The sequence below is a fragment of the Paroedura picta genome, chromosome 14 (assembly GCF_049243985.1).
Source record: "Paroedura picta isolate Pp20150507F chromosome 14, Ppicta_v3.0, whole genome shotgun sequence".
Classification (NCBI taxonomy): Eukaryota; Metazoa; Chordata; class Lepidosauria; order Squamata; family Gekkonidae; genus Paroedura; species Paroedura picta.
The window spans coordinates 34,797,351-34,821,862 of record NC_135382.1 but is presented as its reverse complement, the minus strand read 5'-3'; the positions used below and the strand labels follow the sequence as shown (position 1 = coordinate 34,821,862).

General features: G+C 44.9%; 1 protein-coding gene across 3 annotated transcripts in view; it reads left to right on the top strand.

The window, feature by feature from the left end:
* ZNF423 (zinc finger protein 423) overlaps positions 1-24,512 on the top strand; it is a 244,856-nt gene that overhangs the window by 45,673 nt on the left and 174,671 nt on the right. For 2 of the 3 annotated variants that reach the window (XM_077310961.1, XM_077310963.1), the window contains exons 2-3: positions 1,194-1,253; positions 24,164-24,367. In XM_077310961.1, coding sequence (XP_077167076.1) covers positions 1,194-1,253; positions 24,164-24,367 — 264 coding nt within the window. The remainder of the gene's footprint in view (positions 1-1,193; positions 1,254-24,163; positions 24,368-24,512) is intronic. The other variant, XM_077310962.1, reaches the window with a different exon arrangement.

Genomic DNA, 24,512 nt, shown 5'->3' with positions numbered 1-24,512 from the left:
GCTGCCAACTCTGTGTTGAAAAATTCCTGGAGATTTGGGGGTGGAGCCTGGTTAGTGCGGGGCTTGGGAATATTCACAGAATCACAGAATCATAGAGTTGGAAGGGGCCATACAGGCCATCTAGTCCAACCCCCTGCTCAACGCAGGATCAGCCCAAAGCATCCTAAAGCAATTGTAGGGACATTTGCTTGCAGGGACATTTTAAGAATGAGTGCAGTGGGAAAACCTTTAGGATCAGCCCAAAGCATCCTAAAGCAATTGTAGGGTTTAAAAAAATGTACATCCAGTTTTGTGTAGATAAGAATTTCCCCCTTCTTGAAACTGCATAGTCCTGCGACCAGCCAGTGTGGAGTAGTGGTTAAAGAGTGGCAGCCTTTAATTTGGAGAACTTCGCTTCAGCCAGCTGAGTGACATTCGGATAGTCACAGTTCTCTCAGGGATGTTCTCACAGAGCTCTCTCAGCCCCACCTACCTCACAGTGTCTGTCGTGGAGAGAAGGGAAAGGTGTAGTGTAGTGGTTAAGAACAGTAGCTTATAAACTGGTGAGCTGGGTTTGATTCTCTGCTCTTCCTCATGCAGCCAGCTGTGCGACCTTGGCTCAGTCACAGCTCTGATAATGTTCTCACAAAGCAGAGCTCTCTCAGCTTCACCTGAGTGAAGCATGTCTATTGCGGGGAGAGGCAGGGAAGATGATTGTAAGCCACTTTGTGACTCCTTTGGGCAGTGAAAAGTGGGGTATAAAACCAACTCTTCTTCTTTGTAAGCCGTTTTGGGACTCTTTTGCGTAGCAAAAAGTAGGGTACAAAAAAACAGCCCTTCTGTTCTCAAACACAAAATAGTAAACAGCAATATGAGTGGGAAACTTGTATGTCATTCATTCACTGGAAATTCTGTACTTACTCTGGCCTTGGAATACTGGGGTTTGGATCCCCATCACTGAAATGGGAACATACGTGGCCTGCTTGCAGGGACATTTTAAGTGCAGTGGAAAACCTGCATGCAAAGTACACTGCAGGTGGATTTATTAATTACTTGGGCGTGCAATTAAACAGATGCAATGGCAAGGGCAGAGGAAAAGAGGCTTGAGGGCGATTATTTTGATCCACCCTTGTTTTGTGTTGTCTTCGCCGGGGTTTGCTTTGCCCCTGAAATGAATGCAGAAATTCAAAACGGTGTTCTTCTTTCTTTTCCAGTTGAAGAGGGCGAGTTGTCGGATTTCGCTTTGAACTGGGACTCATCCGTGACCCAATCAGGTAAACCTTTCCAGATTTCTCCCAGTTTGCCAGAAAGATGCTGAGCTTCATACAGAAACTGTATTTTGTGGGTGTTGCATTCCTTGTCTTGACTCCAAAACCTATCCATTGCAACACAATTTTTATATCGGTTCCATATGGCCAATAAACCCCATTACATACAGAGACTAATATACTCTTTATTCTCCCGAGAGCCATTCTTTCTTCATACGGGCCCATTGAAACGGGTTATGATTTTCTCAGGTATAGCCGCTTTGAAGTTTTCTGAAACGTGCACGGTTCCTCCTTCATTCCAATCTAATTATCTAAAAGCCACTTTAATGGGAATTTCTCAACTTCGATCTCGGAACTGTAACGTTTGTGGGTTTCTCTGTTTCGGGAGAAATGAGACAGGGTGGAACATGGCGGCTGATGAATTGGCGATTGGTACATTGGTAAAGACCCAGGGCTTGCGTCCCCGATGCTGTGAGAAGACGGGAATGAAGATGAATTACGGCGGCGGTTCGGGGGTTCTGCTCGTGTTAACGACATTCACAGGGCCTCCCGAAATGGATGGGAAATAAAAAGAGTTACTGGCGAAAAGAACTTTAGCCTTCGAAGGTTGTTAATTCTGTGCATTTGCGGGAAGGTGAATATGAAGGTATGCCAGAGCTTGAACTTAGTTTTACCTGATACTGGCTGTAAATTTTACTGTCAAGAGGCAGTGCAAGTGACGGTCATGATTCTGAACTGTAGGAAGTCTTAGGCCTGGAGCAGATGTCATGACTAAACAGAGGTCTTTGATCTGATTCCAACTTGTCATATCATCTAAATCAGGGGTAGTCAAACTGCGGCCCTCCAGATGTCCATGGACTACAATTCCCAGAAGCCCCTGCCAGCGAATGCCTGATCTACCCCTGATCTAAATGTTTGTTCCTTCATGGGCTCAGGTGTGTCTCTTTGCCAGTCACCGAGATTCCAGTCCAGAATCAAATGAGAGCTAAGAATCCTTGGTACTCTCCCCATCTGGTTTAGTTTCCTAACATGCTGGTGTCTTGGCATCACGTAGAATTTGGATGTCAGTTGGAGACTTCTGTCTTCAGTCTTGGGGCGGTTCAGTAGCTAGAGTGTCAGGTTAGTGCAGAGGTCCCCAACAGGGTGCCTGTAGCGTTGACACCTTTCCCAGTGCCTGCCAAGTGTTTTTAGAAAATCGATGGGGCCAGGTAGGGCTTTTGCCCAGGGGGAATTCTTATTGGCCTTTGAAGATCTGCTTTTGGAATCCAACGCCAAATGATCTTCCCTGCCTGACTGGAGGTATACCGAGTTTAAGTAAGAAAACACTTTTAAACAATATGTTCAATTAAAAAGACATTTTGTTAAGGAGAGCCTAGAGTTATGCAGTCAGAAAAGCCAAAGTTATGCATAAGCTCAATTCTTCAGGTGAAGACCCGTCAGCCGTAATACAAGTAATACAAGCAAAAGAAATTATTTTCAAGCTGGCAATGGCAGATAACAGTCTTTTCCACTACAAACAATTCCTCAAACTTCCAAAACATCAAAACGATGTAGGTATTTTTTTTATTTTCGGGATCTTTGTCAGTGGTGTAAGATACTCTTTAACCTTTAATAAGTCCTCTTTAAATGAAATCTTATCATATATCAGAATGATATGACCTTAATCCTATCATAATATGTATGTCATTCAATCTCCAAATATTTCTATGGTATCCACTATAGAGAGGTCTACTACTATAGCATCACCAAGTGTAAATGCCCTTTACTGATGAAGATCCCGAAAATGAAAAAAATACCCAAGAGTTCGTTTTGATGTTTTGGAAGTTTGAGGCATTGTTTATAGTGGAATAAGCTGTTAGTTGCCATCGTCACCTTGAAAATCATTTCATTTGCTAAGCTCAATTCTTGGCATTTTTTGTTGGGTTCCATTTCTTGTGGCAGCCATCTGGGTGCAGGAAGGATATTGAAGAAGCTGCCCTATGGGTCTCCTTGGGAAACCTGTTCCACAGGGAAAGGGCTAGAACAGAAGAGGCTCTTTGCCTAGCTTAGGAGGTTTGTTCCTTTCAAGTACAAGTCCTAAATGGGTTTGTAGATCAACAAGGGAGAAATAACCCTTTAAACCCCCAGCACTAGGTGCTTCTTTTTGCCCAGGGATCATTTTGCATGCCATCGGTGGTTCTCGTTTTCATTTTCCAAATGGCCGTTTCGTATTCCTGCCTACTCTCTCTTACATTGCAATTATTTTTTTTTTCAAATTTGGATTGGCCCTTGAAAAGGTGGGGGGAGAGCATCTCTCTTGTGCGTGGCCACATCTGTAAACCTTTCCTTGTTGTGTACAAAGTATATTCTGTTTCTTTTTCTGAGCAATATTTTTTTCCAGTGTGAGCAAGCTGGGATTTTGCCCATCTTTGCTGGTATTTCTCTAACCCTCTGGCTGTAAGGCAGAAATCCCCTTCGTGCCTGGGGCCATCAGTACATGGCAAGAGAAAACTCTCGAAAAATAGTAGATGAAGTTTATTTACTCAATCTCCTACTTAACCCTTCCTCATGGCACATACATCAGGGGTCCTCAACATGGTACCCGTGGGCACCATGGTGCTTGCCAATACCTTTCCTAGTGCCCTCCAGGCATGGCACTTGCTCAGCATGTCTTCTGGTTGGCCACTGGCAATCCAACTTGCTGGACAGATTAAAATAACATAGTTTCAGTGGAAGCTGCTATCCCAGTGCTGGTTTTAAATTCTCTCACTCCTCTTTTCCTCTGTATTTTTGTAATGCATCAGCTTGGTGTGGTGGTTAAGAGCAGTTTGTTCAGATCTGGAGAGCCAGGTTTGATTCCTCACTGCTCTACATACCTTGGGGCTGTCATAGTTCTCTCAGAGCTGTCATAGCCTTACCTACCTCACAGGGTGTCTGTTGTGGGGAGGGAAAGGGAAAGCGATTTATAAGCCACTTTGAGACTCCTTCGGGCAGGGAAAAGTGGGGTATAAAAACTAATTTTTCTTCTTCTCCAGGCCACACCCCCTTCTCTGTCAGGAGTACCCATTTCCACTAGCAATTTCTAGGTCCCATATAGTTTCCTTTAGCACTCCTAACTATGTGGGTCCATAGGATTGGGGCCCCTGATGCACATGCTGCAATTATCCTGATCTCCTTCCCAGGTGGTGCAACATTAATCCGGGTTTGTCCTGCATGCTGGTGCAGTGTCCGGTTCCCCATGCTCACGAAACCACGATGAAACTGTCTCCATAAATCCAAATGATCCAGCCTCAGTGGTAGGAAATGTGTGCGGTGTACAGATGCTCACACACATGGCAGTGTGTTAATTTAACACACCTGGCAAAAATTATTTGGTTGGGTGGATTTTTTATGCAGGAGGTCGATGGTGGTGGGAGAGCAGTGTGTGTGTTTGTGTGTGTGTAGGGGGGGAATCGTTGATTTGCACCAGGGTACAAAATGAAAAGTGAGGCATGGCTATTCCCCCTTTATTGAAGTTCTACATCACTTTACTGGCGCTAATGCAAGCGGGAAGATCATAAAAGAACATAAATGAAAGTCCTGCATGGTGGGACCGGGGGACTGGTTTCGGTTACCAACACACTGTGCAACAGAGACCGACTCGGCAGTATTACTCCACTATATATTATGGCTTTTTAATGTTTTTTTTTTTTTGTGGTCTCGTTATAGCTTTTCCATCTTATTCCCTTCGAAAGCCCTCGTGAATTGGTTTTCAGGTCCTTCTTGGTTCAACCAAAAGAGAGAGGGAGTGAATGAGAGAGGGTGTGCGGGAGAAGTGTACTTAACGTTTTAGAAGACAAATCCAGAGTCTGTCTGTCTAGATCAGGGGTAGTCAAACTGCGGCCCTCCAGATGTCCATGGACTACAATTCCCATGAGCCCCTGCCAGCAAATGCTGGCAGGGGCTCATGGGAATTGTAGTCCATGGACATCTGGAGGGCCGCAGTTTGACTACCCCTGGTGTAGATAGCGAGGGAGAGCTCACCACCTCCTTAGATGGCCAATTCCACTGCTGATCTACCTCGGACTGTGAATCCCCCCCCCCTCGATATCTAACCGGTACAGTTCTACACGTAGTTTAAACCCATTACTGCAGGTCCTGCCCTCTGTTACCGCTTACTAGGAAATACTCTTGATCCGTTTCCCCGTTTTGCAACGTACTCTTAAACCCTGAGCTTTTGAAACCTTGCTAGAACAGCATCAGCGTTTCAGTGGAGTTTTCTTCTTCTTCTTCTTTTTTTTTGGTGAACTGCCTGCCTTTAAGTAAAAGGCAGTTTTAATTTGAAAGAACAAAATGGTTTTTTGGAGTGTGCGCTTGCCGATTCCTAGACACTTGCTTTCGTCTTTGGTAGCTCAGGACCCCTTTTTTTTTGTGTTGTTTTTTTTAAATATAACATCGTGTCTCTGTTTGTCCCAGAGGGCACGCGCGATAGAGCATGTCTTCATCTAGACTTTTCTCTGTTAGCAGGGGTACTACGCGTGTAGGTTTATAATGATTTCTGCTCACATTTGATGTGTGTCTCCAACAAGCCGGGGAAGGCCAAGCGCAGAGACGCTTCTGGAAGGGAAGCACTGTGGGTTGGGGTTGGCGAAAAGGTTATTTTTTTTTTTGCCCCCCCCCCACTGCTTCTAAGTTAAGAAGAAGACAAGATTTAATAGTTGTCTGGCCAGCCTATAGCTTTGGCCGTTGTAATATATCACTGGTGCATTATCTTGAGAGGCAGCAAGGGACATGTTAAAGAAGCTCGAAGTCTTACTAAATGTATAGAGAATTTAAGGCATTTTTAAAGACTTACGGGAAGTTTATTTATATATTATATATAAAGAACGGTCTGTCGGGAGGGGGTTTCTTACTAGCCCGCTAGTTATCCTCGGACAAAGTTCAGGGCAATTATTGAAGCTTTCTTGGTTTATAATTTATGAACATTTGAGTGCTTTTCTTTTGGCAGGCGCAGAATTACAATATCACTGACTCTCTTTTAGAGTAAAATTGGGGGGGGGGGGGGGGTTTGCCGGTTCCACTTTGGGCAGTTCCTAGAGATCTGGGGGCCATTCCTGAGGTAATTGTCCCTCCACAGGCTATGCTGGATACAACTTCAGGAGGCTGTACTGTTCCTCAGCTGGCCCCATTCTGCACCAATAGATAATGTACTTTCAATGCACTTTTGAAGTAGATTTTCCAATTCCACATAGGAAAGTCCAGCTGCCAAAGCGCATTGAAAGTGCATTAATTATCCTATGTGTGCGGAATGGGCCCTGTTTTTGTAGATGCTTCCTCCATGCTTATTAGCTGCAATTTTTAACAAAACTTATTTGTTGGAGTCAAATATTTAGTTGATTTTAAATGATTTTGTGATTTGCATTTAGTTGTCTTGAGGAAAACTGACTACAAATGCATTGTGTTAAAACACACCCTGTAGGGGGTGGGGAATGGGGACGGGGACTTCTGTATTGTCTGGATGTTCGTTCTTTTCCCTTTGTTTCACTGCTGGGGCAGGCGTTCTGCCAGTTGCGTTGTGCCCCACGCTTTGTACCTTTGGATATACCTGTTGATCTAAAAATTAGTTGGGTTAGTTTGGGGAACCATTATTTGATGTACCCTTGGATGAAATCATGCTCCAGTGTTCCTTCTGGTAGTCCACGTTGGTTTATGGCTGAGGAAATAATTATTCCCTTTCGTTAACAGGAACCCTGGCTGTTTTTTACCAGTTAAAAAACTTTAGATTCATTTGTGGATCTCCCACCATGAAGTCTAGTTTGGCCCTGAGCAGCTGTCCCAGTGTCACTGCACAAACTGAATATCTCCTTTTTAAACCATTTGTATGCACAGGACTTTTGACTTGAATTGCAGTGCTATTTGTCCTTGTTTCTGTTCTCAGTTTCCTATTTTGCTTCTCTGTTTTGCTGTTCATTAAACCCAGTTTAGTTTTCCACCCCCTCGCTAATTACCCAGCTAATGAATCCACAAAATGTGATGCCGTGTTTTAATGCTCAGGCGAGGGGAATCTTTCCTCCGTATTACAAAACCATAGAAGAGACTCCCAAATCAGCATTAGACACCTGTAACCTTCCACCAGGTTTGTGACCACATTCCCCGGGGTACTAGCCAGAGGAAGACTTTTTAATAACTGGAAAAGATGACTTTACTAATAATATGAGAATTTAAAAATGCAGCAAAACCTACATCTGGAGAAGGCATGAGCAGTTCAGTTGGCTCCAATGTGGCTGGGTTTCTCAATGGACAGGGAAGATTACGCTGATCTGTGATTTATGGAACTTCAAAAATTTCTTGATGACCGTTTTGATTTTGAGATGGGCTTCACTGCAACAGATGTTACCACCTGAAGTAGTGAAGAGCAAGGGATAAAAACCAGCTCTTCTTCATCTTCATTTACCAGAGGTACTCTGTTTTCCCTTGAATTGTAGAATATATCACTGGAAAATGGGTTGGAACCCAATGTACCCCTTATTTTGTGGAAGGCATCCTTCCATTCACAGGAGTCCCATCTGCCGTCTCAGAACAGGTAATAAGGGAGTTATGCTTACCAAGTGATATGGGAAAGCCAGAAGTCTAGGGTTGAGTCTGTAGACCTGCTGAGGACCCAGCTTCGAGGTCTGAAGAAGGATTGTCGCGTACAGTGTAATTGACCAATACATGGCTGGGTCCCATATGCTGGACCCAGTCAGTTCAAACTGTAACTGACCAGTAGCATACACTGGCAAGAAGATTCATTGTTTGCTTATGTATATAAATTGGGGTTTTGCAGGGAGGTGGGGTTGGTTGAGTTCAGTTCTTTGTTGTACCATACTGATGTCACAATAAGGAGCTCAAGTCACTACCAGTGTCTCTGTCCATCTCTGAAACCTTGGATTTAACATTAGGGTGTTTTTTAAAATTTTGTTACAGATGGAAACCCATAAAAGAGGTTGTTTCAGCAGAATCATAAGTACTCTGTTTACCTCCCATGAAAAGGCCAAGCAGGTTTTTCTGAAGACTAAAAAGGATGGCTTCTAATGAGATAGCTTTAATTTGGAATCGCTGTAACTTAGCTTTGGAGATCAAGTGTCCTTCCAAAGCGGTAGCACTGATGTGCCAAATGTGGCACTTGTTTATGGAAATCCCCAGGCGGTCTGCTTCCTGTTAGGAGCTTGTAGGGTTGGCTTTCTTCTGTAGGAGATATTAGTTGTCTTGAACTCTCCAGGCATGGATCTAAGATCTGTGAAACATCTGGCTGTGAGGACTGATGTGTTACGTGCCAAGAAGTCCAGATGCATTTGGCGATATTAAGGTTTGTTTGTGCCCTGGGCATCTGTGTTGAGGTGCAGTGCACTTGAAAGGGGCCTCAAATGAACATTTCTTTTTCACTTAGAAAGACGTCGGTGGCAGCTAGAAGTTCCAGCTCTGCAGAGTTACACCTGAGGCAGAGCACTTGGCTTGGATCCCAGAGGGTATGAAAGATCTCTAGCCCTGGAAGAAGAACTTATGATCAAGCACCTGTGATTCCTGGTGTCTAGATCTGTCAGTGGGTACAGGCCCTGGTGACTGCAGGGATGCTCGGCTTTCAGAGAAAGTAAATTTCGGAATACTAGCATCGGGAGGCGACCTTGGGGGAAAGACTTTGCCAGTAGGCCCTCCAGAGTATTGGCCTCTGCTTATGGTTGGAGAACGAATGGTGAAGCAGTCAAGCAGAAGATAAGCTGGTCTGGGTCTTCTGTGGGAGATCTCCTGGGAATGAAGGGGAGAGGGAAAAGGTAGAGGGAATGGGTTAATGGGTTACATACAGTCAGGGGTGTAAAGAGCAAACCTTTTCAATGGAGAAAATACTAGTATGGAGCAGTAGCTGGGGTGTTGGACTAGTGTCTGGGAGGCCAAGATGTGAATCCTTGCTGCACCGCAGATGATTCCTGGGTGACCATGGACCACTTCCATACTCTGGGTTCCTGTCGGGGACAAATTACGGAGTCAATAAATGGAGCTGTGGGCTAAGCCTGAGCACTGATATTGATCACCCTAGGTTTCCCTGTCCAGTATGTCTTGGAAAGAAAACAATATTTCAGATACTGTGGCTCATTCTGCAAACATTGTATAATGCACTTTGAACGCACTTTAGAAGCAGATTTTCCAGTTTTGTACAGGAAAATCCAGAGGCACAAACTCATTGAAGGTGCATTGTCCAATGTGTGTGGAATGAGCCTATACTATTGGTCAGGGCTCATGTACCCCCCCTCCCATATCAGGTGTGGGGCAATCGCCTCCATATTTAAAAGGGCATTTTCCCTGAGTGGGTCCTGGCTGGCTTCATGTGTAACTTTTGTGGGTACATCAGCTCTGTGAGCCTTCCCATCCCAGCCCTATACCTCATTCTGCCCACTGGGGTCTAGCTACCAATGTCAATGGGTGGCTTGGGACCCACACCCAGTGGTGGTTTACAGTGAACATGAGCTGGCAGTTTAGCCACCCCTGTTTTCTCTGCTGGTCATCTTGGCCTTTGAAACTTTCCCTGTAGGAGTTCCTACTCTAATTTTGGGTACTGATAGTTGGACTACCTGTTATCATTGGAGAAAGTGGCGGTGAGCCTCTACCCAGGTGTGTTTAAGTCTCTGCCATTCGGTCACAGCCAACTTGTGGTGAATGAGTGGTGAATGAGTGGCAGAGTTGGCAAATGAGATGCAGAGATGGTTAGCCTAGCTTTTGTCTTCAGAGTCATCGTTGGTGGTCTCCTGTACAAATTCCACCTCTGCTAAGTAGCCATTCTCTGACGAGACCAGGTTAAATCATGCCACTCCACACCCCACACGCTAATATGCACAGTGACATTTCAGCGGCGATGTTTGTTTGGTTTCAAAGGAACATTGTTACAAAGCACCAGAAGACCAGTCTATAAACGTGTTTTTCTAAAAACGACAACAGCATAACGCTTTCTAAAAAAATGTTTTGATGACAGCTCCTTTACCTAGACTTTAACATTCTAAAATATATATTTTTGAGATGGGGCCATCTGCAAAATATTATTTAAAACGGGCATCACATATTCCTATTAAGCAACAGACTTCTTTCCTGCATCGCACCATCCAAGGGCTCCAGAGAGATCTTGCTTTTTGCCTGTAAGAGAAGATTACTTCCTGTGCCTGAATTTTAGTTCATATCTGGACAAGCCTGGCAGAAAGTAGAATGTTTTTCCTTTGAACAACTAAGCTGTTAGCCAGAGTGACAGAAGATCCCTTGGGCTCTGAGTTCTGTTAAGACTGACATCCTCTGGCCACATCACCTTAAGGACATGGAGAACTATGAAAAATTAAATTCCTTCGGAAGAGGCTCTTTCAGACCCCCCAGCTGCGCACCATACAGTGGCGCTTCGGCACTCGCGCATCTGTCATGGAAACAGATGTCCTATAAATCGACTCTTAACGTCCCTTGAGAGACGGTTCTAGAGGTGTTCACGGTTTACTGAGGTAGCGACACTCTCGTTCAAACTGAACAGTCGCCTGGTGTGTTCTGTTCATTTGATAAGGCATTTATGGCCCAGACTTGAAAAGTAATAAGAGGCTGAAGGAAACGGGTCCATGCTAGAGCTGCCGTTTCGAGTAAGAACTGAATCAAATTGAGTCGATGAGAGATGAAGTCTGAGGAAGAAGAAGAATTGTTTTTTATACCCTGCTTTTCACTACCCGAAGGAGTCTCAAAGGGGCTTACAATTGCCTTGCCTTCCTTTCCCCTCAACAGAAAGGTAGGTGGGGTGGAGAGAGCTCTTAGAGAGAAGAAGTAGAGCTCATTTTTGATGTGGAAACACATCTACTGGCGCGGTCTCTGAAACGGAAATGACTGCGTTCATGACGTCTGTTTGTCCCGCCCCAGGGAGCGCTCCAGCAGATGGAAAGGAAGATGTGCAGTGGTGGCTGGCCAGGCCTGGTGCTGAGCCCTGCTTGCGGTGCCACCACCGATCTTCTGTGCCTGGCCCTGCACTCCTTCCAGAATCAGTAAGTTGCAGATTATATATTTCCCCATAATCTGCAACAATTGGATTCTCGGAATTTTTTATACCCCTTTTTTTACTGCCCAAAGGAGTCCCAGAGTGGCCTATAAACACGTTCCAGTTCCTCTCCCTGCAACAAACGCCTTGTGAGGTAGGTGGGGCTGTAAGATCCCTGACAGAACTGCTCTGCAAGAACAGCCTTAAGAAAACTGTGACTAGCCTAAGGTCACCTAGTTGGCTGCATATGGAAGAAAAGTGGGGAATCAAACCTGGTTCTCCAGATTAGAGTTCACTACTCTCAATCCTACACCACACTGGTTCTCTTCCTCTTCCTCTTCCTCTTCCTCTTCCTCTTCCTCTTCCTCTTCCTCTTCCTCTTCCTCTTCCTCCTCCTCCTCCTCCTCCTCCTCCTCCTCCTCCTCTGAGGCAACTTGGACACCGATAAGCCTGCATGTTCACCTGCCACACACCAGAACTTGAATGTGAAATTGTTAATCTTCTAACAAGTATATTTAACTTGCTTCTAAAATTAGTCTCTGACACGAAAACAGCAAATGTCACCCCCAGTTTTTATAAAGTGTTCGAGAGGGAATCCAGGAAATCACTGGCCAGTTAGCCTAACATCTGTTCCAGGTAAATGAGTAGACGCTGTTCTTAAAGAGAGAATTATTGAGCAGTTGGAGGAACCAAGTCAGCTGAGGGGAAATCAGCATAGATGCTGCAAAGAGACGTCCTACCTCAACAACCTCGTAGAGTTCTTTGTGGAGGTTAGCAAGCATGTGGAGAAGTGCAATGCAGGAAGCATCACATACTTGGACTTCCCAAAGGTTTTAGATGAGGGATGTATCCTAAGTAAGCTTAGGAGTTATGGGCTATGTGGATGGGTCTTTACGGATCAAAAGTTGGTTAAATGGCTGAAAGCAGAGAGTTGGTATAAGTGGACAGCAGAGGCATGCATGACAGTGTGATTTGTTGTTATTAATCCCAAAAGGAACTTAAAAAAATTATTGGGTTGTGTCATATAGTTTTTCTTAGTTATTATTTCTTTTCATTACCATCATTTCATTTTCATAATTCTGTTTCATTATTTCCCAATGGGGCCAGTGGATGACTCCGACCACCCTTTTCTGAGGTCTGTCCTTGAATGGTTTTCTATCCAAGTTCCTTTCAGAGGGATGTCCATAGTGCCAGATTTCAGATGGATGAATGAAGCTCTCCCCTCTTTTGAGGCAATGGAAGGCACCCCTGTTTAACATCTTATTTATTTATTTTTACATTTATACCACTCCCTTCCCCAGAGGCTCAGGGCATCTGAGAGAGACTGGATAGGAAAGATTCTGAACAGTACTATAGACAGCTCTTAGTATGAAGAACAGTAGCAGGAGGAAGAGGCAGACCAACAAGTCAAGGGAATTTGGTGGCACAAGACGGGTAAGACACAAGACAGGTAGGCCGCATCAGGTCAATTTACTTGTATGGGGGGATAAGGCTTGGAGACCATCAGGGGAGTTGCAGGGATGTGCAGACTTGCAAGGGAAAATTTGATGCAGCAAGGAAGAGAGAGAAAGGCAATGTCGCACCCCATGTCCTTTAGGATTGGTATCTCACCCACGTGTGTAATTCTAGTGGCCACGGCTTGCCATCAGTCAAGAAAGCTCAGAGCCTCTCTTCCCCATCCATCTAAGGAACACTGGGTTCTTTTTATGCCCGTTAGCTGCACTGTAGAAATGAACCTGAGAGAAGCCGACAGGTAAGCATAAAAAGGTAAAGGTTTCCCCTGTGCAAGCACTGAGTCATGTCTGACCCTTGGGGTGACGCCCTCCAGCGTTTTCATGGCAGACTCAATACGGGGTGGTTTGCCAGTGCCTTCCCCAGTCATTACCGTTTACCCCCCAGCAAGCTGGGTACTCATTTCACCGACCTCGGAAGGATGGAAGGCGGAGTCAACCTTGAGCCGGCTGCTGGGATTGAACTCCCAGCCTCATGGGCAAAGCTTTCAGACGGCTGCCTTACCACTCTGCGCCACAAATCTGCACTATAGGTGGGCACTTGGCAAACCTAACCTTGTATTGGACTGAGAAGCTACTGGTGACCAATGGGATCGTTTTTAGACATGCTTCCAGCTCATGCAGGCTGGTGGTGAGGTGTGGCCATTGTGTGCACTTCCCTAGGACTGTGCCCAGAGCTTTCGTGATGCTCCTACTGAAAAAAGCTCCCTAAAAAGTTACAAAAAAGTTTGAAAACAAGTGCTGCACCACACCGCTGGGAGATCCTCCCTCCTGCCCTTCTCTGTGTTCCTTTAGAAACGAGCCTTTTCAGCCCTTGGAGTTCTTAGGCTGCCTCTCCTCAATAAGTTTAATTTTACTAGCATTCAAAGGGCCTGCATTTCACTTCTTCCAGCATGAGTTCTGCTCCCCCTGAGGCCTGCTATTGTCATGCCTTGCAAAAAGCCGCAGGAGGGAGTGTCATCTCCCCTCCGTACCCTTTTCCAACCACAGCTGGTTTTCTGAAACTTTGCCGCTTCTTTTTTTTTATTATTATTGTTTTCTTCCTGCATGGTGGCCAAGAAAAGGGATGAGTTCAGATGAAAACCGTAGGTGTTTTTTGGATACAAATTAAATCTGTTGTTCTAGAAAGACCCGAGGGAGTATAACCAGCAATAATGGGATGAACTAAAGCACAAGAAACCTTAGGCTGAGTATTAGGAAACAGTTCCCAGTAGTAAGATTGAACAGACTGGGATAATCTCCCACTGTTGAGGTCATTTTCCTACAGGACTGGACCAAAAAAAAAAAAAAAAAAAGACTTGCAAATATGCTTTGGAAAAGATCCTTAATTTGGCAGGATGACCAGACACAGTGCATCTTGAGGGTAGATTTCAGGCAGCCATTTTCTTCCCTTCTTGTGCTGTCTTCTCTGAGCTGCGCTGAGATTATGTCTGCCTTGTGGAGAATGCTAGAAATGAGATCCTGTGCAGGCTTCCTGGACGGACTGTAAAAGTTAAAAGCTGTCCACCAGGTGTAGCCCGCATAGAGTGTGTTGCAGTAATTTTACCTGGGGATGAGCATTGCATGGGTCACTGTAGCCGGGAGTTGCAGAGGCAGGTAGGGTGCTAGTAACTTTGCTTGGTGAAGGTGGTAGAATTCCAGCTGTGCATCAGAGGCATGCAAACACATACAGATTCCTAGCTGCGACATGGGAAGCACGTCCAGTTAACTGGAAAGGCTGCAGTCACCTGTCATGGAACTCACTGGCAGGGGCAGCTCTCATGCGGCAGGGATATGCAGCCTCCGAGTCCATTGAGGCAGGAGGTGAAAAGCTGTGGATCCTTTCTGGATCTCCTGTGAACCCCTTGTGGTCCATAAACCCCTGGTTGGGAATCCATTTTCTCTAGGGAAACTGATCACCCAAACCTGGGGATCAGTTGTAATTAGGGTTCCCAACTCTAGGTTGGAGAATGCCTGGACATTTGGGGGCAGAACCCGAAAAGGGGAAGGTTTGGGGAAGGTCAGGGTCATCGGTTGGGTTTAATGTCCACCCCTGTTAGGGTCTACCCCCTAAAGCAGCCATGTTCTGATCTCTTGGCTGAAGTGCAGCTGTAATTCAGGAGATCTTCAAGCCTCACCTCATGCCTAGTCAGGAAAAACTGTATGTGGGATGAAGTGGAATATCAAGACAGAGGAATGATAGTGTCTTCCCATTCTTAACGCACAAGATTATTCTTGGCGTGTTTGCCACAGGTCTTTCAGATTTCTCCTGCCTACTTCTCAAGACTGCTGCCCTCTGGGAAGTGGTTCTTCCTGGCAACACATCCCTGGGAAGAAAAGATTGAAGTGTGTTTATGTGTGGGATTGGGGGAGCGAAAGAGAACAAGGGCGAACATCAACAGGAAAAAGCCTATGAGAAGGTGAAAGAGAAACCCCTTTCTCCGTGTAATCTCCTCTCTCTCAGGGCCTGACTGTATTTTATGTTGCTTTGTTGAATCATGCTCTCGAGTGTGGGTTTTTCCTCCCCTTAATTGTCAGCGTTTAAAATGCTTATATGCAAATTCAATAATTTAAAGACCCAACTCTGGGGCTGGTCCCCTGTAAAGAAGCTTACCTGTATATTTCCGGGGGAGTGGAGAGGGAAGCTAATCCAGTACAATTATTATTGTATTTCACCTTTGCTTCAGGTACGTGGGGAATGAGGGATACGGGGGAAAAAAAAAAAGAGTCCACCGACTAAATTAGGGTTAATTAGAAGGCCTCCCAAATAGCTGGTGCTTCATCATCAGCAGAACGGCATGTAAATAAATGTAATTCTCTTCTTCCCACCCATTGAACTCCTCCTCGGGCTTAATTACAGCAGCAACGTCTCGTTTCCCTCCTCCCTCTTTTCATTAGTGTGGGAGACAGTCAATTATTAGGTTTGTCTGGAAAATGGTCTTTTGAGTGGTTCTGGTCCCTCCCTTTCTGAGGTGAAAACGTTCCTCGGGGTCGGTAGACCTGAAGGAACTTTCTGGCGTGTCCTGGAGCCCAATTAAGGACTTTATGGAAGGAAGGCGAGGAGCAGCAAGCACCCGGGCAAATAAAGACTTTACTAACGAAAATTCTGGCAAGGCTCGAGTTAATTACTGGAACCGCTTTCCTTTCTTCACCCCTGCCCCTCCTTTGCTATTTAGCCTTTCTCAGTTTCTTTGCCATTACAACTTTGCTTCCTTTGTGGCACGCACGGAGAAGTGTGCATGTGCCATATGCATTAAGATGCTTGGCCTTCAGCGATGAGCCAGTGGCAGGCGTTGGAATGGTTCAGGCCTTCACCGTTGCATACCTCACAGGATTTAGGCCAGCCTTTCTCAACTTTTTTACCATTGAGGAACCCCTGAAACATACTCCAGGCTTCGAGAAACCCCAGAACCCCATGCAGAACATGGTTGGGAAGCATGGCTATGTACATGCTCATTCAGGCTTTCCCCTTCCCACCCCCTCCAGACCCATCATTGGGGGGAGTTCCATGCTTTACATGGCTGTTCCCCCCCCTCTTTATCCTCACAACTCTGGGGTAGATGTGAGAGAGAGAAAGAGAGAGTGGGTCTCAGTTCCTAATCTGGCACTCTTCAGGTGCTGTTGAGTGTGTCAATATTGAGTGTGTGTTCAACAAAGAGTTGCAGCCAGTCTTCTCTTCTTGACAAGAATAAACATTTGCAGACATGTGTTGTATTCACACATGAGTTTTCAGGTATGCATTTTAGAAAGCACCTTGCTGGAAAATGTATACACCGGCTCTGGAAAATGTGTGGTGGTGTTGGGGAACATGTTTTTCAGTCTACGATATTAAGAGTTCTCTACCTGTGCATCCTGTCAACCTGGGGGGTACTGGGGAGAGGGTGGGGTGTTGCCGGTGTTGCTATGACATGACTTCTGGAGGGGGAGTGGAAGTGACATCACACCACTCTAGAAATTTCTAGAAACTCTGTGGTTTTGCCCATAGATGAAGTTGAGCCATGCACCCAGTTTGGTGTAGTGGTTAGGAGTGTGGACTTCTAATCTGGCATGCCAGGTTCGATTCTGCGCTCCCCCACATGCATCCAGCTGGGTGACTTGGGCTCGCCACAGCACTGATAAAACTGTTCTGACCAAGCAGCGATATCAGGGCTCTCTCAGCCTCACCCACCCCACAGGGTGTCTGTTGTGGGGAGAGGAATGGGAAGGCGACTGTAAGCCGCTTTGAGCCTCCTTCGGGTAGGGAAAAGCGGCATATAAGAACCAACTCTTCTTCTTCTTCTTCTTCTTCTGCCACCCAAAGGAGCAGCTGAGAAAAGAGAGGGTGGCCAACAGGAAGTCTTCCAACATAGCAGGAGAGCTGGCAACCCTGATAGGACATACAGCCGACTTTAGGTCTGGCTAGCTGGTCTCAGATCCCTGGTATCCTGAGAAGAAGAAACAAAAAAAAACCCATTTAAAACATCTCAGCTGCTTGAGAACCTAGTGGGCTAGGAAACAGGATATAGATGTTTTATACTCTTACAAAAAAAACCAAAAGTAACGTGAGAAATGGAGAACTGAGCAGGGAACCACCCATTTTAATCTTAAAATTTCAAAAGCCGTGTGATTATGTGGCGATTGCAGCCCAGGCATAGCGTCCAGGGCCATGAGATGTCATCAACATATACCACAGGATCTGATCCTTGGAGGTTAATAGAAACCAGAGCCTTCAAAGATGCTAGTTTTAATGAACTACGACTTAGGATTTTTTTTTTTTTAAAGGGAGATATCAAAAATGTAAATGCACTCAGTTTTGCCTGCATGTTAACGTCTCTTAACAGACTCTTGCCTAGGAATTGGATTGGCTTCCGAGTCATGATTTAAAGATAAACTGACCTTTGATGAGGGACCTGGATTCTAAGGCGTTCTTGCAATTTTCTGTTGCCTTTTGGTGCCTTCATCTGCCACACACATAATTCCTTCATAACAAGTGGCTTTTCAAAAGATGTATACTGCTGACAGCTAATATAGAATTATTGCCCCTGAATGCATTTTTGTAATTACTTCCCAGAGATCTGTCTTTGTGTTTAGAAGACATTTCGCACTTTACTAACATAAGTGTTTAGGGAGAGCATAAGCAGTAATTGCGAGCAGAAGGTTCCCCCCCCCTCCCTTGAAAATAAAACTAAAAATTGCTAAAAGCAAATGCTTAAAAGTTGTTTAGAGACAGAATGGAATTTACTTGGTGTGTTACATACATGGGTGTGCGAACCCCAACTTTTAATGGCCTTTCTGTAATTAACTTTAAGGGAACAAACAAGAAAAGGAGCAATCAAGATCCAAAAAAAAAATAAACGGCTTCCTAATTCTTAAGCAATAAGGGAAGGAAAAGCTGATTAAAAATGACATGTTACCGGTGGTGAAAATAAAGAAATTTAATCTGAGCACTCCTATAGGAGATTTCGGCTCTAATGGAAAATAAAATGACTCGTGGTTTGATCAATGCAAAAAAATTAGCAGCGTTTAATAAGGGCTTCTACTTACTTGTTAATTAAAAAGTGCTATGAGAGGATTGGAAGCTGGGAAATCTGAGGAGGAGGAATATGTCCCTGCATGCACAAGCTAGGTACATAGGGGTGGTGGCGGTAGTGGCAGCTAAGACCTCATTCAGGTAGAGTCCTTCATACCCTAGGACAACCTTTAAGAAACTTTTGACTGTGGAGGAGCGCCTGAAATAAATGCTCAGGCTTCAAGGATCCCCGAGAGTTATCTCGGTTGGCCACAGTTCCCTGCCATGTCCCCTAAAAGTGATGTCACCAGAAGTGACATCACCACTTGCACCCTTTGCCCTCCTTGCGTTCCTTCCCCCCAACCTTGAGTGGAGGCAAGCAGTTCCCTAGCTTATGGCCAAGTCCCTAAAAGGTAAGAGGGGAAAGGCCATGGACCTCCTGTGGAGCTCCTGCAGACCTTTAGGGGTCAACGGCCCCCTTGCTGGGAACCCCTGCTCTAGGAGGTAATAGGGTCTGGGTAGTTTGCTCTGTGTCTGGATTTATTTTTCAAAAGTATATTTTCTTGTCACCCAAATAGGACCCCCAAAGTGGGGCCTTGGCTCAGTGGTAGAGCATCTGCTTGGCAGAAGGTCTCCGGTTCAATTCGTGGCATCTCCAGTTAAAAGGGTCAGATAGGAGGTGACCTCAGTCTGGGACCTTTGAACTGACATTCTCAACCAGAGAATGCCCTGGCTTAGGATTTTGATAAAACAACGGCTAAGATGCAAGCAAAACCTGACTCTCATCTCTCGACATTAGCGCCTTGTGATTTATAATACACATAAAACAAAATGGCAGCTGGATGATGACCAACAGCTACAAGGAAAATCTTGACCAAGCCACCGGTTTTCCATCTTGTTGAATGTTTCTAAAACGTTCGGCACGTTATTCCTGACTTGGTTGATGAATATAGCATATTAAAGAGCTGTTACTTGAGCTCAAAGGTAGAACTGTATGAACTGATGCTTGATAATTGCGATCTCGATACCAAATGAATTGAGTTGTGTTGTTGGTGAAGCGTTCAGTCCTCCCAGGAAAATGCAGTCTGGCTTTGCTATTGTTTAGAAGATTTAGTCAGCAAAGAGTTCTTCCCTTACGCTCTTCGGGGCTCCACTCGGTTTGCTGTCCTGTTCCATCTGCTGTCAGAATCATACAAATGACAGCTCGGAGAGGTTAGAATGGCCGTAACCCTAGGAGGTCACAACGATGTAACAATATACAATTTTCCGTGGTTCAAGGGTAGCCTTATCCTACTGTTCTTCATTACAGTACTGCCGTGAGATCAATTTTATTAAGTTGTAAGTCTTAGGAAGCCAATACCATTAACTACGTGCCGGACCAAATAATTTTTTTTTTTTATTTTTTTGTGTTGCAGTTGTGGGTTTTTCCCACCGTTCCACTGTTGTTGCAAGAGAGAGGCAGAAAGGATTTTATTCAATGCATGGAATTTAAGGACTGTTTCCTACAAGACGGATGCGAATTTCATATAGGAAAAACAACACGCATTCCAGGTCTTGCTGATATGTGGGCAGAATGTACCTGTCTGTCTTGTGTACTGATAATTTTTTGCCATTATACATCCTCTACTAGTTATCGATAATTAAAGTTATTGTTTAGCCTAATGGGCGTCGGTCAGAGCTGATCCTAAATTCAGCAGTAATGCTAACCTGTATAGTCTTTTAGTCCTGTCACTTTAGATGAAATCTCTTTTAAAACTCTCATTGTTCTGATTTCGCCCTGAAATATAGTTGTGATGATTCTGCTGTAGCCCATCTTGGGAACCATCCTTACCCAGGTGTTGAAGACCAGTGGGTTATATCAGGGTCCTCAATAGGATACCTGTAAGCACCATGGCACCCACCAAGATCTTTCCTGGTGATCATCAAGTGATTTTAGAAAATGGGTGTGGTCGGGTGGGGCTTTTGCACAACAAGACTTCTGACTGGCTATTGGAGATTTGATCAGCTATGGAGGTTTTTAAAAGATGCTGCTTAAGCAGTAGTTTGCACTACAGCACAAGGATCTTTACTGCATGACCAAAGGTAGGCTGTGGCAGCCATTTTGTGATCAGCTACTTCTCATGTGGCAGCCATTTTATGGTAGCCATTTTATGACTGTGGCCATTGTGCAAGATCAAAATTCCAGATGTGATAACAAGCTTAAAAAGATTGGGACCCCTGGTTTAGATCCTTGTCATTTGCGGATAACAGAAGGAATTTTTGAGAATGCATTCAGCTGGAAGCCCAAGGTTATTGGAAGATAAAATGGCAGAAGGGTGAGACCTGAATGACATCCAGAACTCCTTGGAGGCACAGCAGGATAAAAACCCAATAGATAGGTTGATAGCAATATGTATAGCAAGCCCGCGACGAAAATCCTAGCAGATTTTGTTGTATTTTTTTTCATGTGATTTGTTTCACACCAAGCTTTGACTTCTCTTCCTCTAATTGTCCCCTTGAAAGTTTCCTCTTACCGTTTTTCATCACATGTCTGTCGAAGTTGGCTTTGACCCATGGAAACCCATGTTGAAATGAAACTTGTTATTCCTTAAGGTGCCACTAGAGTTTTGTTTTGAGTTTGTTTAGAGAGTGAGCTGCAGGCTCTAATCTGGAGAACCAGGTTTGATTCCCCAGTCCTCCATGCAGCCACCTGGGTGACCTTGGAGCAGTTCTTGCAGAACAGTTCCCTTAGATCTCTCTCAGCCCCTCCTACCTCAGACGGTGTTTTGAGGAGAGGAAAAGAAAGAAGTTTGTAAGCCACTGTGGAACTCCTTTGGGTAGTGAAAAGCAGCGTAAAAATACAGCTCTTCTTCCTTCTTTCGCCTTTTTCCTTTCTTCTTCTTCTGCAGTCATTTAGCCCAAGGTGGTTGTTGGAAAATAAAATGATGGAAGAGTGAGCCATTTTCTTCTAAAATTTTCTAAAAGTTTCTGTTGGCCAAAGAAATCTTATAACAAATGTGTGGGGACTGCTCTGTTTTGTAGCAGTGCCCCTGATTACGGCAGTAACCCAAGAGGTTTCAGTGTACATCATGGTCTACCACAAGAAGAGCATTGGCATGCTTAATCATTGGACATATGCTACAAGTCAGTGTGGAGCAGGGGTTTAGTGTGTCAGAGTATGATCTTGAAGACCCAGGATCAAATCCCCACTCCACGGTGTAAGCTTGTCCAACCCTAGCAACTGGCAGGAACTAATGGGGATGGGAACATGAAAATTGGTGTTGCTTTGATGCAGTGATGTCATTTTATAATTATGTATTTAATTTATATACTACTCTCCCATAGGGTTGTCAACCAACCAACCAACTTACCAACCAACCAACCCTTGCCCTGAGCTTCTGAGGAAGGGAAGGGTATAAATGCAAAAATAAAATAAAGTGAGATATTCATGTTGGGATGACATTCTAGGATTCCACCAAACCTCTATGGTTTCAGGGAATCCTAGATTGGTGTTACATGACTTCTGGGTTCATGCTAGGAGCCATGTTGCAACGGTCCTGATTCTCTCCCTTCCTATTTCTCCCTGCTGTCTTGTTGAGCGATGGCAAGGAACAGAGGATGCTGGGCAGGAAGTCTTCTGCAGAAGTGAGAGAGCTGGCAGCACCACTGTTGACGCCTTAAAAAAAACAAAAAAACAAAATTAAGCTATCTCCAAATTGCTGAATCATCTTTACGATTAAAAAATCCTTTAGAGCAGGGGTAGTCAACCTGTGGTCCTCCAGATGTCCATGGACTACAATTCCCATGAGCCCCTGCCAGCGTTTGCTGGCAGGGGCTCACGGGAATTGTAGTCCATGGACATCTGGAGGACCACAGGTTGACTACCCCTGCTTTAGAGAATTGCTAATCGAAATAGTTCTTTGAATAAATAAGCTGGGGGGGGGTCTGTTGTCACTGTTTGGCTTTAGAAATGGTTGACCGTAAGTTTTCCATTAGCAGCCAGTAGAGGGTTCAGCCGGCAGTTCTTTAAATTTATACACTAGGACTCTTTATAGGTTTCAGCCTTATAAAACTGGTGGGTTGGCACTGTGATTTATTAACTATCAACTCTACAGGACATGCGAGCTTTAAAGAAATTGAACCCGTCATTAATGTTCACGGTTTGCGCCTGGAATGTGAGAATGGTCTAAAGGTGTGGCCAGTAAATATAACAAAATGGAAATCGGGGATGAGAATGGCACAGTCTCCAATGGGCCCGATTGCTAGATAGACAGCAGTTCAAAGCTGTATAATCCTTGTTCCCCGCACTATTCTCCTTTCATTTTTGCTGAAATGAAAGGTGGAGGAGACTATAAAAGCACAAAGATTTGGCAATTGGGCAGTTGCTTTGAATAAGCATCAGTTGTTAGAAAGTTAAGTGGAAATTATATCCTCCCCCTTTCCCAAAAGCTTGGGCCACTGATTATAATAGGAGGTTTCTAAGCAGCTGGTGTTTGGAAACGTAGAATCATAGAATGATAGAATCATAGAGCTGGAAGGGTCCTCCTGGGTCATCTAGTCCAACCCCCTGCAATGTGCAGGACACTCACAACCCTCTCGCTCATCCGGTGTCATCAGTCTCTCCATCAGATGGCTATCCAGCCTACGTTTCATTTGAGTTGTGATCAGGGTTGTCACTGTGGCTACGGGATAGTACTGGGGCCAGAAATGGCTGGCACGTGGGTCACGAATGCATCTCTCTGTGAACCAACTCGAGAGATTCTTCAACCTGCTAAGTTAATTAGGATTGTTCTGATTCCTACAGCCTTTTTAATGTCCTTTGAATACTGCAAAAGTCTCTTTTCCTCTTTTCCTAGGAGACTTAACATTTGCAGGAAAACTATTTTCTGGGTAGGGGAAAGAAAGATTAAGCATTGAAACATGGTATGTTAGTTTTTATTAGTCGGCTTTAATTAAATACCCTCAGTTTTCCGAATACCGTACATGATCTGGGACAGTGTAACTGCTGAATTGTATTGCCTGTAAATGGTGAAATAAGAGGCTTCTGTGTTGTAGCCATTAAGCTGAGTTTTTCACGCAAAGATGATTAGAGGCTGTATTAGGAGGGTACCAAACCAAGACGGGGCCGTGACTCGGCAATAGAACATCTGCTGTGTGTGCAGAAGGTCCCAGGTTTGGTCCTGGGCATCTCTACTTAAAAGGGAAAGACCTCTGCCTAAGACACTACCAGTCAGACTAGGCAGTACCGATTTTGGTGGGTCAAAGGTCTGACTCAGTAGAAGGCAGCCTCATTTAGGGAGGGGCTGTGTCTCAGTGGTAGAGCATCCGTTTTGCATGCAGGAGGTTACAGGTTCAGTCCCCAGCATCTCCAGTTAAAAGGATGAGGTTGTGTTTGATACAAAAGACCCTAGAGCAGGGGTAGTCAACCTGTGGTCCTCCAGATGTCCATGGACTACAATTCCCATGAGCCCCTGCCAGCGTTTGCTGGCAGGGGCTCATGGGAATTGTAATCCATGGACATCTGGAGGACCACAGATTGACCATCCCTGCCCTAGAGAACTGCTACAGTGTAGTCCATTAGCACCTGGATGAGCTTAGGGCATGAACTTTGACTCTCAAAAGCTCATACCGCTAAAATCTTGTTGTCCCCTAAAAACCCACGCCCCTAAACAAGATCATAAAGGGAGGTTCGGCTCTGAAAAGGTTGTACCCCTAACATCTTGCTGGACTCCAGGGCTGCAAATCAGAGTACGCAATACTGACTTTGGTGGGTCGCCTTCGTAGAAGGCAGCGTAACCGGAAGGGGAATGCATTTTCGAGACACGCGACGAATTTTCGTCGTGTGTCGAAACCAACAGCCCTTCTTATCCTTTTGTTAGGGGGATCGTCACGGAAGAGCCTTAGCGTAGGCAGTTTGTTTCCTGTACAAACTTTCCACGGTCCAAACTTACTCCAACTCTCTTCTTGCTTGCAGGAGGCCTGGGAGGAGAGCTAGAGAATGAGACGAGGGAGATCCGGGCGTTGGAAGAGAGAAACAGCGTTACCAGCCTGGAAGAGAGAAATGAGGAAGATGAAGACATGGAGGACGACTCAATTTACACCTGCGATAACTGTCAGCAGGACTTCGATTCGCTGGCAGACCTGACCGATCACAGGGCACACAACTGTCCTGGAGGTAATCTTAAACTAGCTTTACAATTCTGACAGGTGGTTAGCCGGGTAATTGGACATAGCAACAGCTTGGGGCCTCGAGTGAGATTAAAGAATTAATAATGTAATTTTACAGTTAATGTAATTTTATTGTGGTGCCTTGGGTAGTC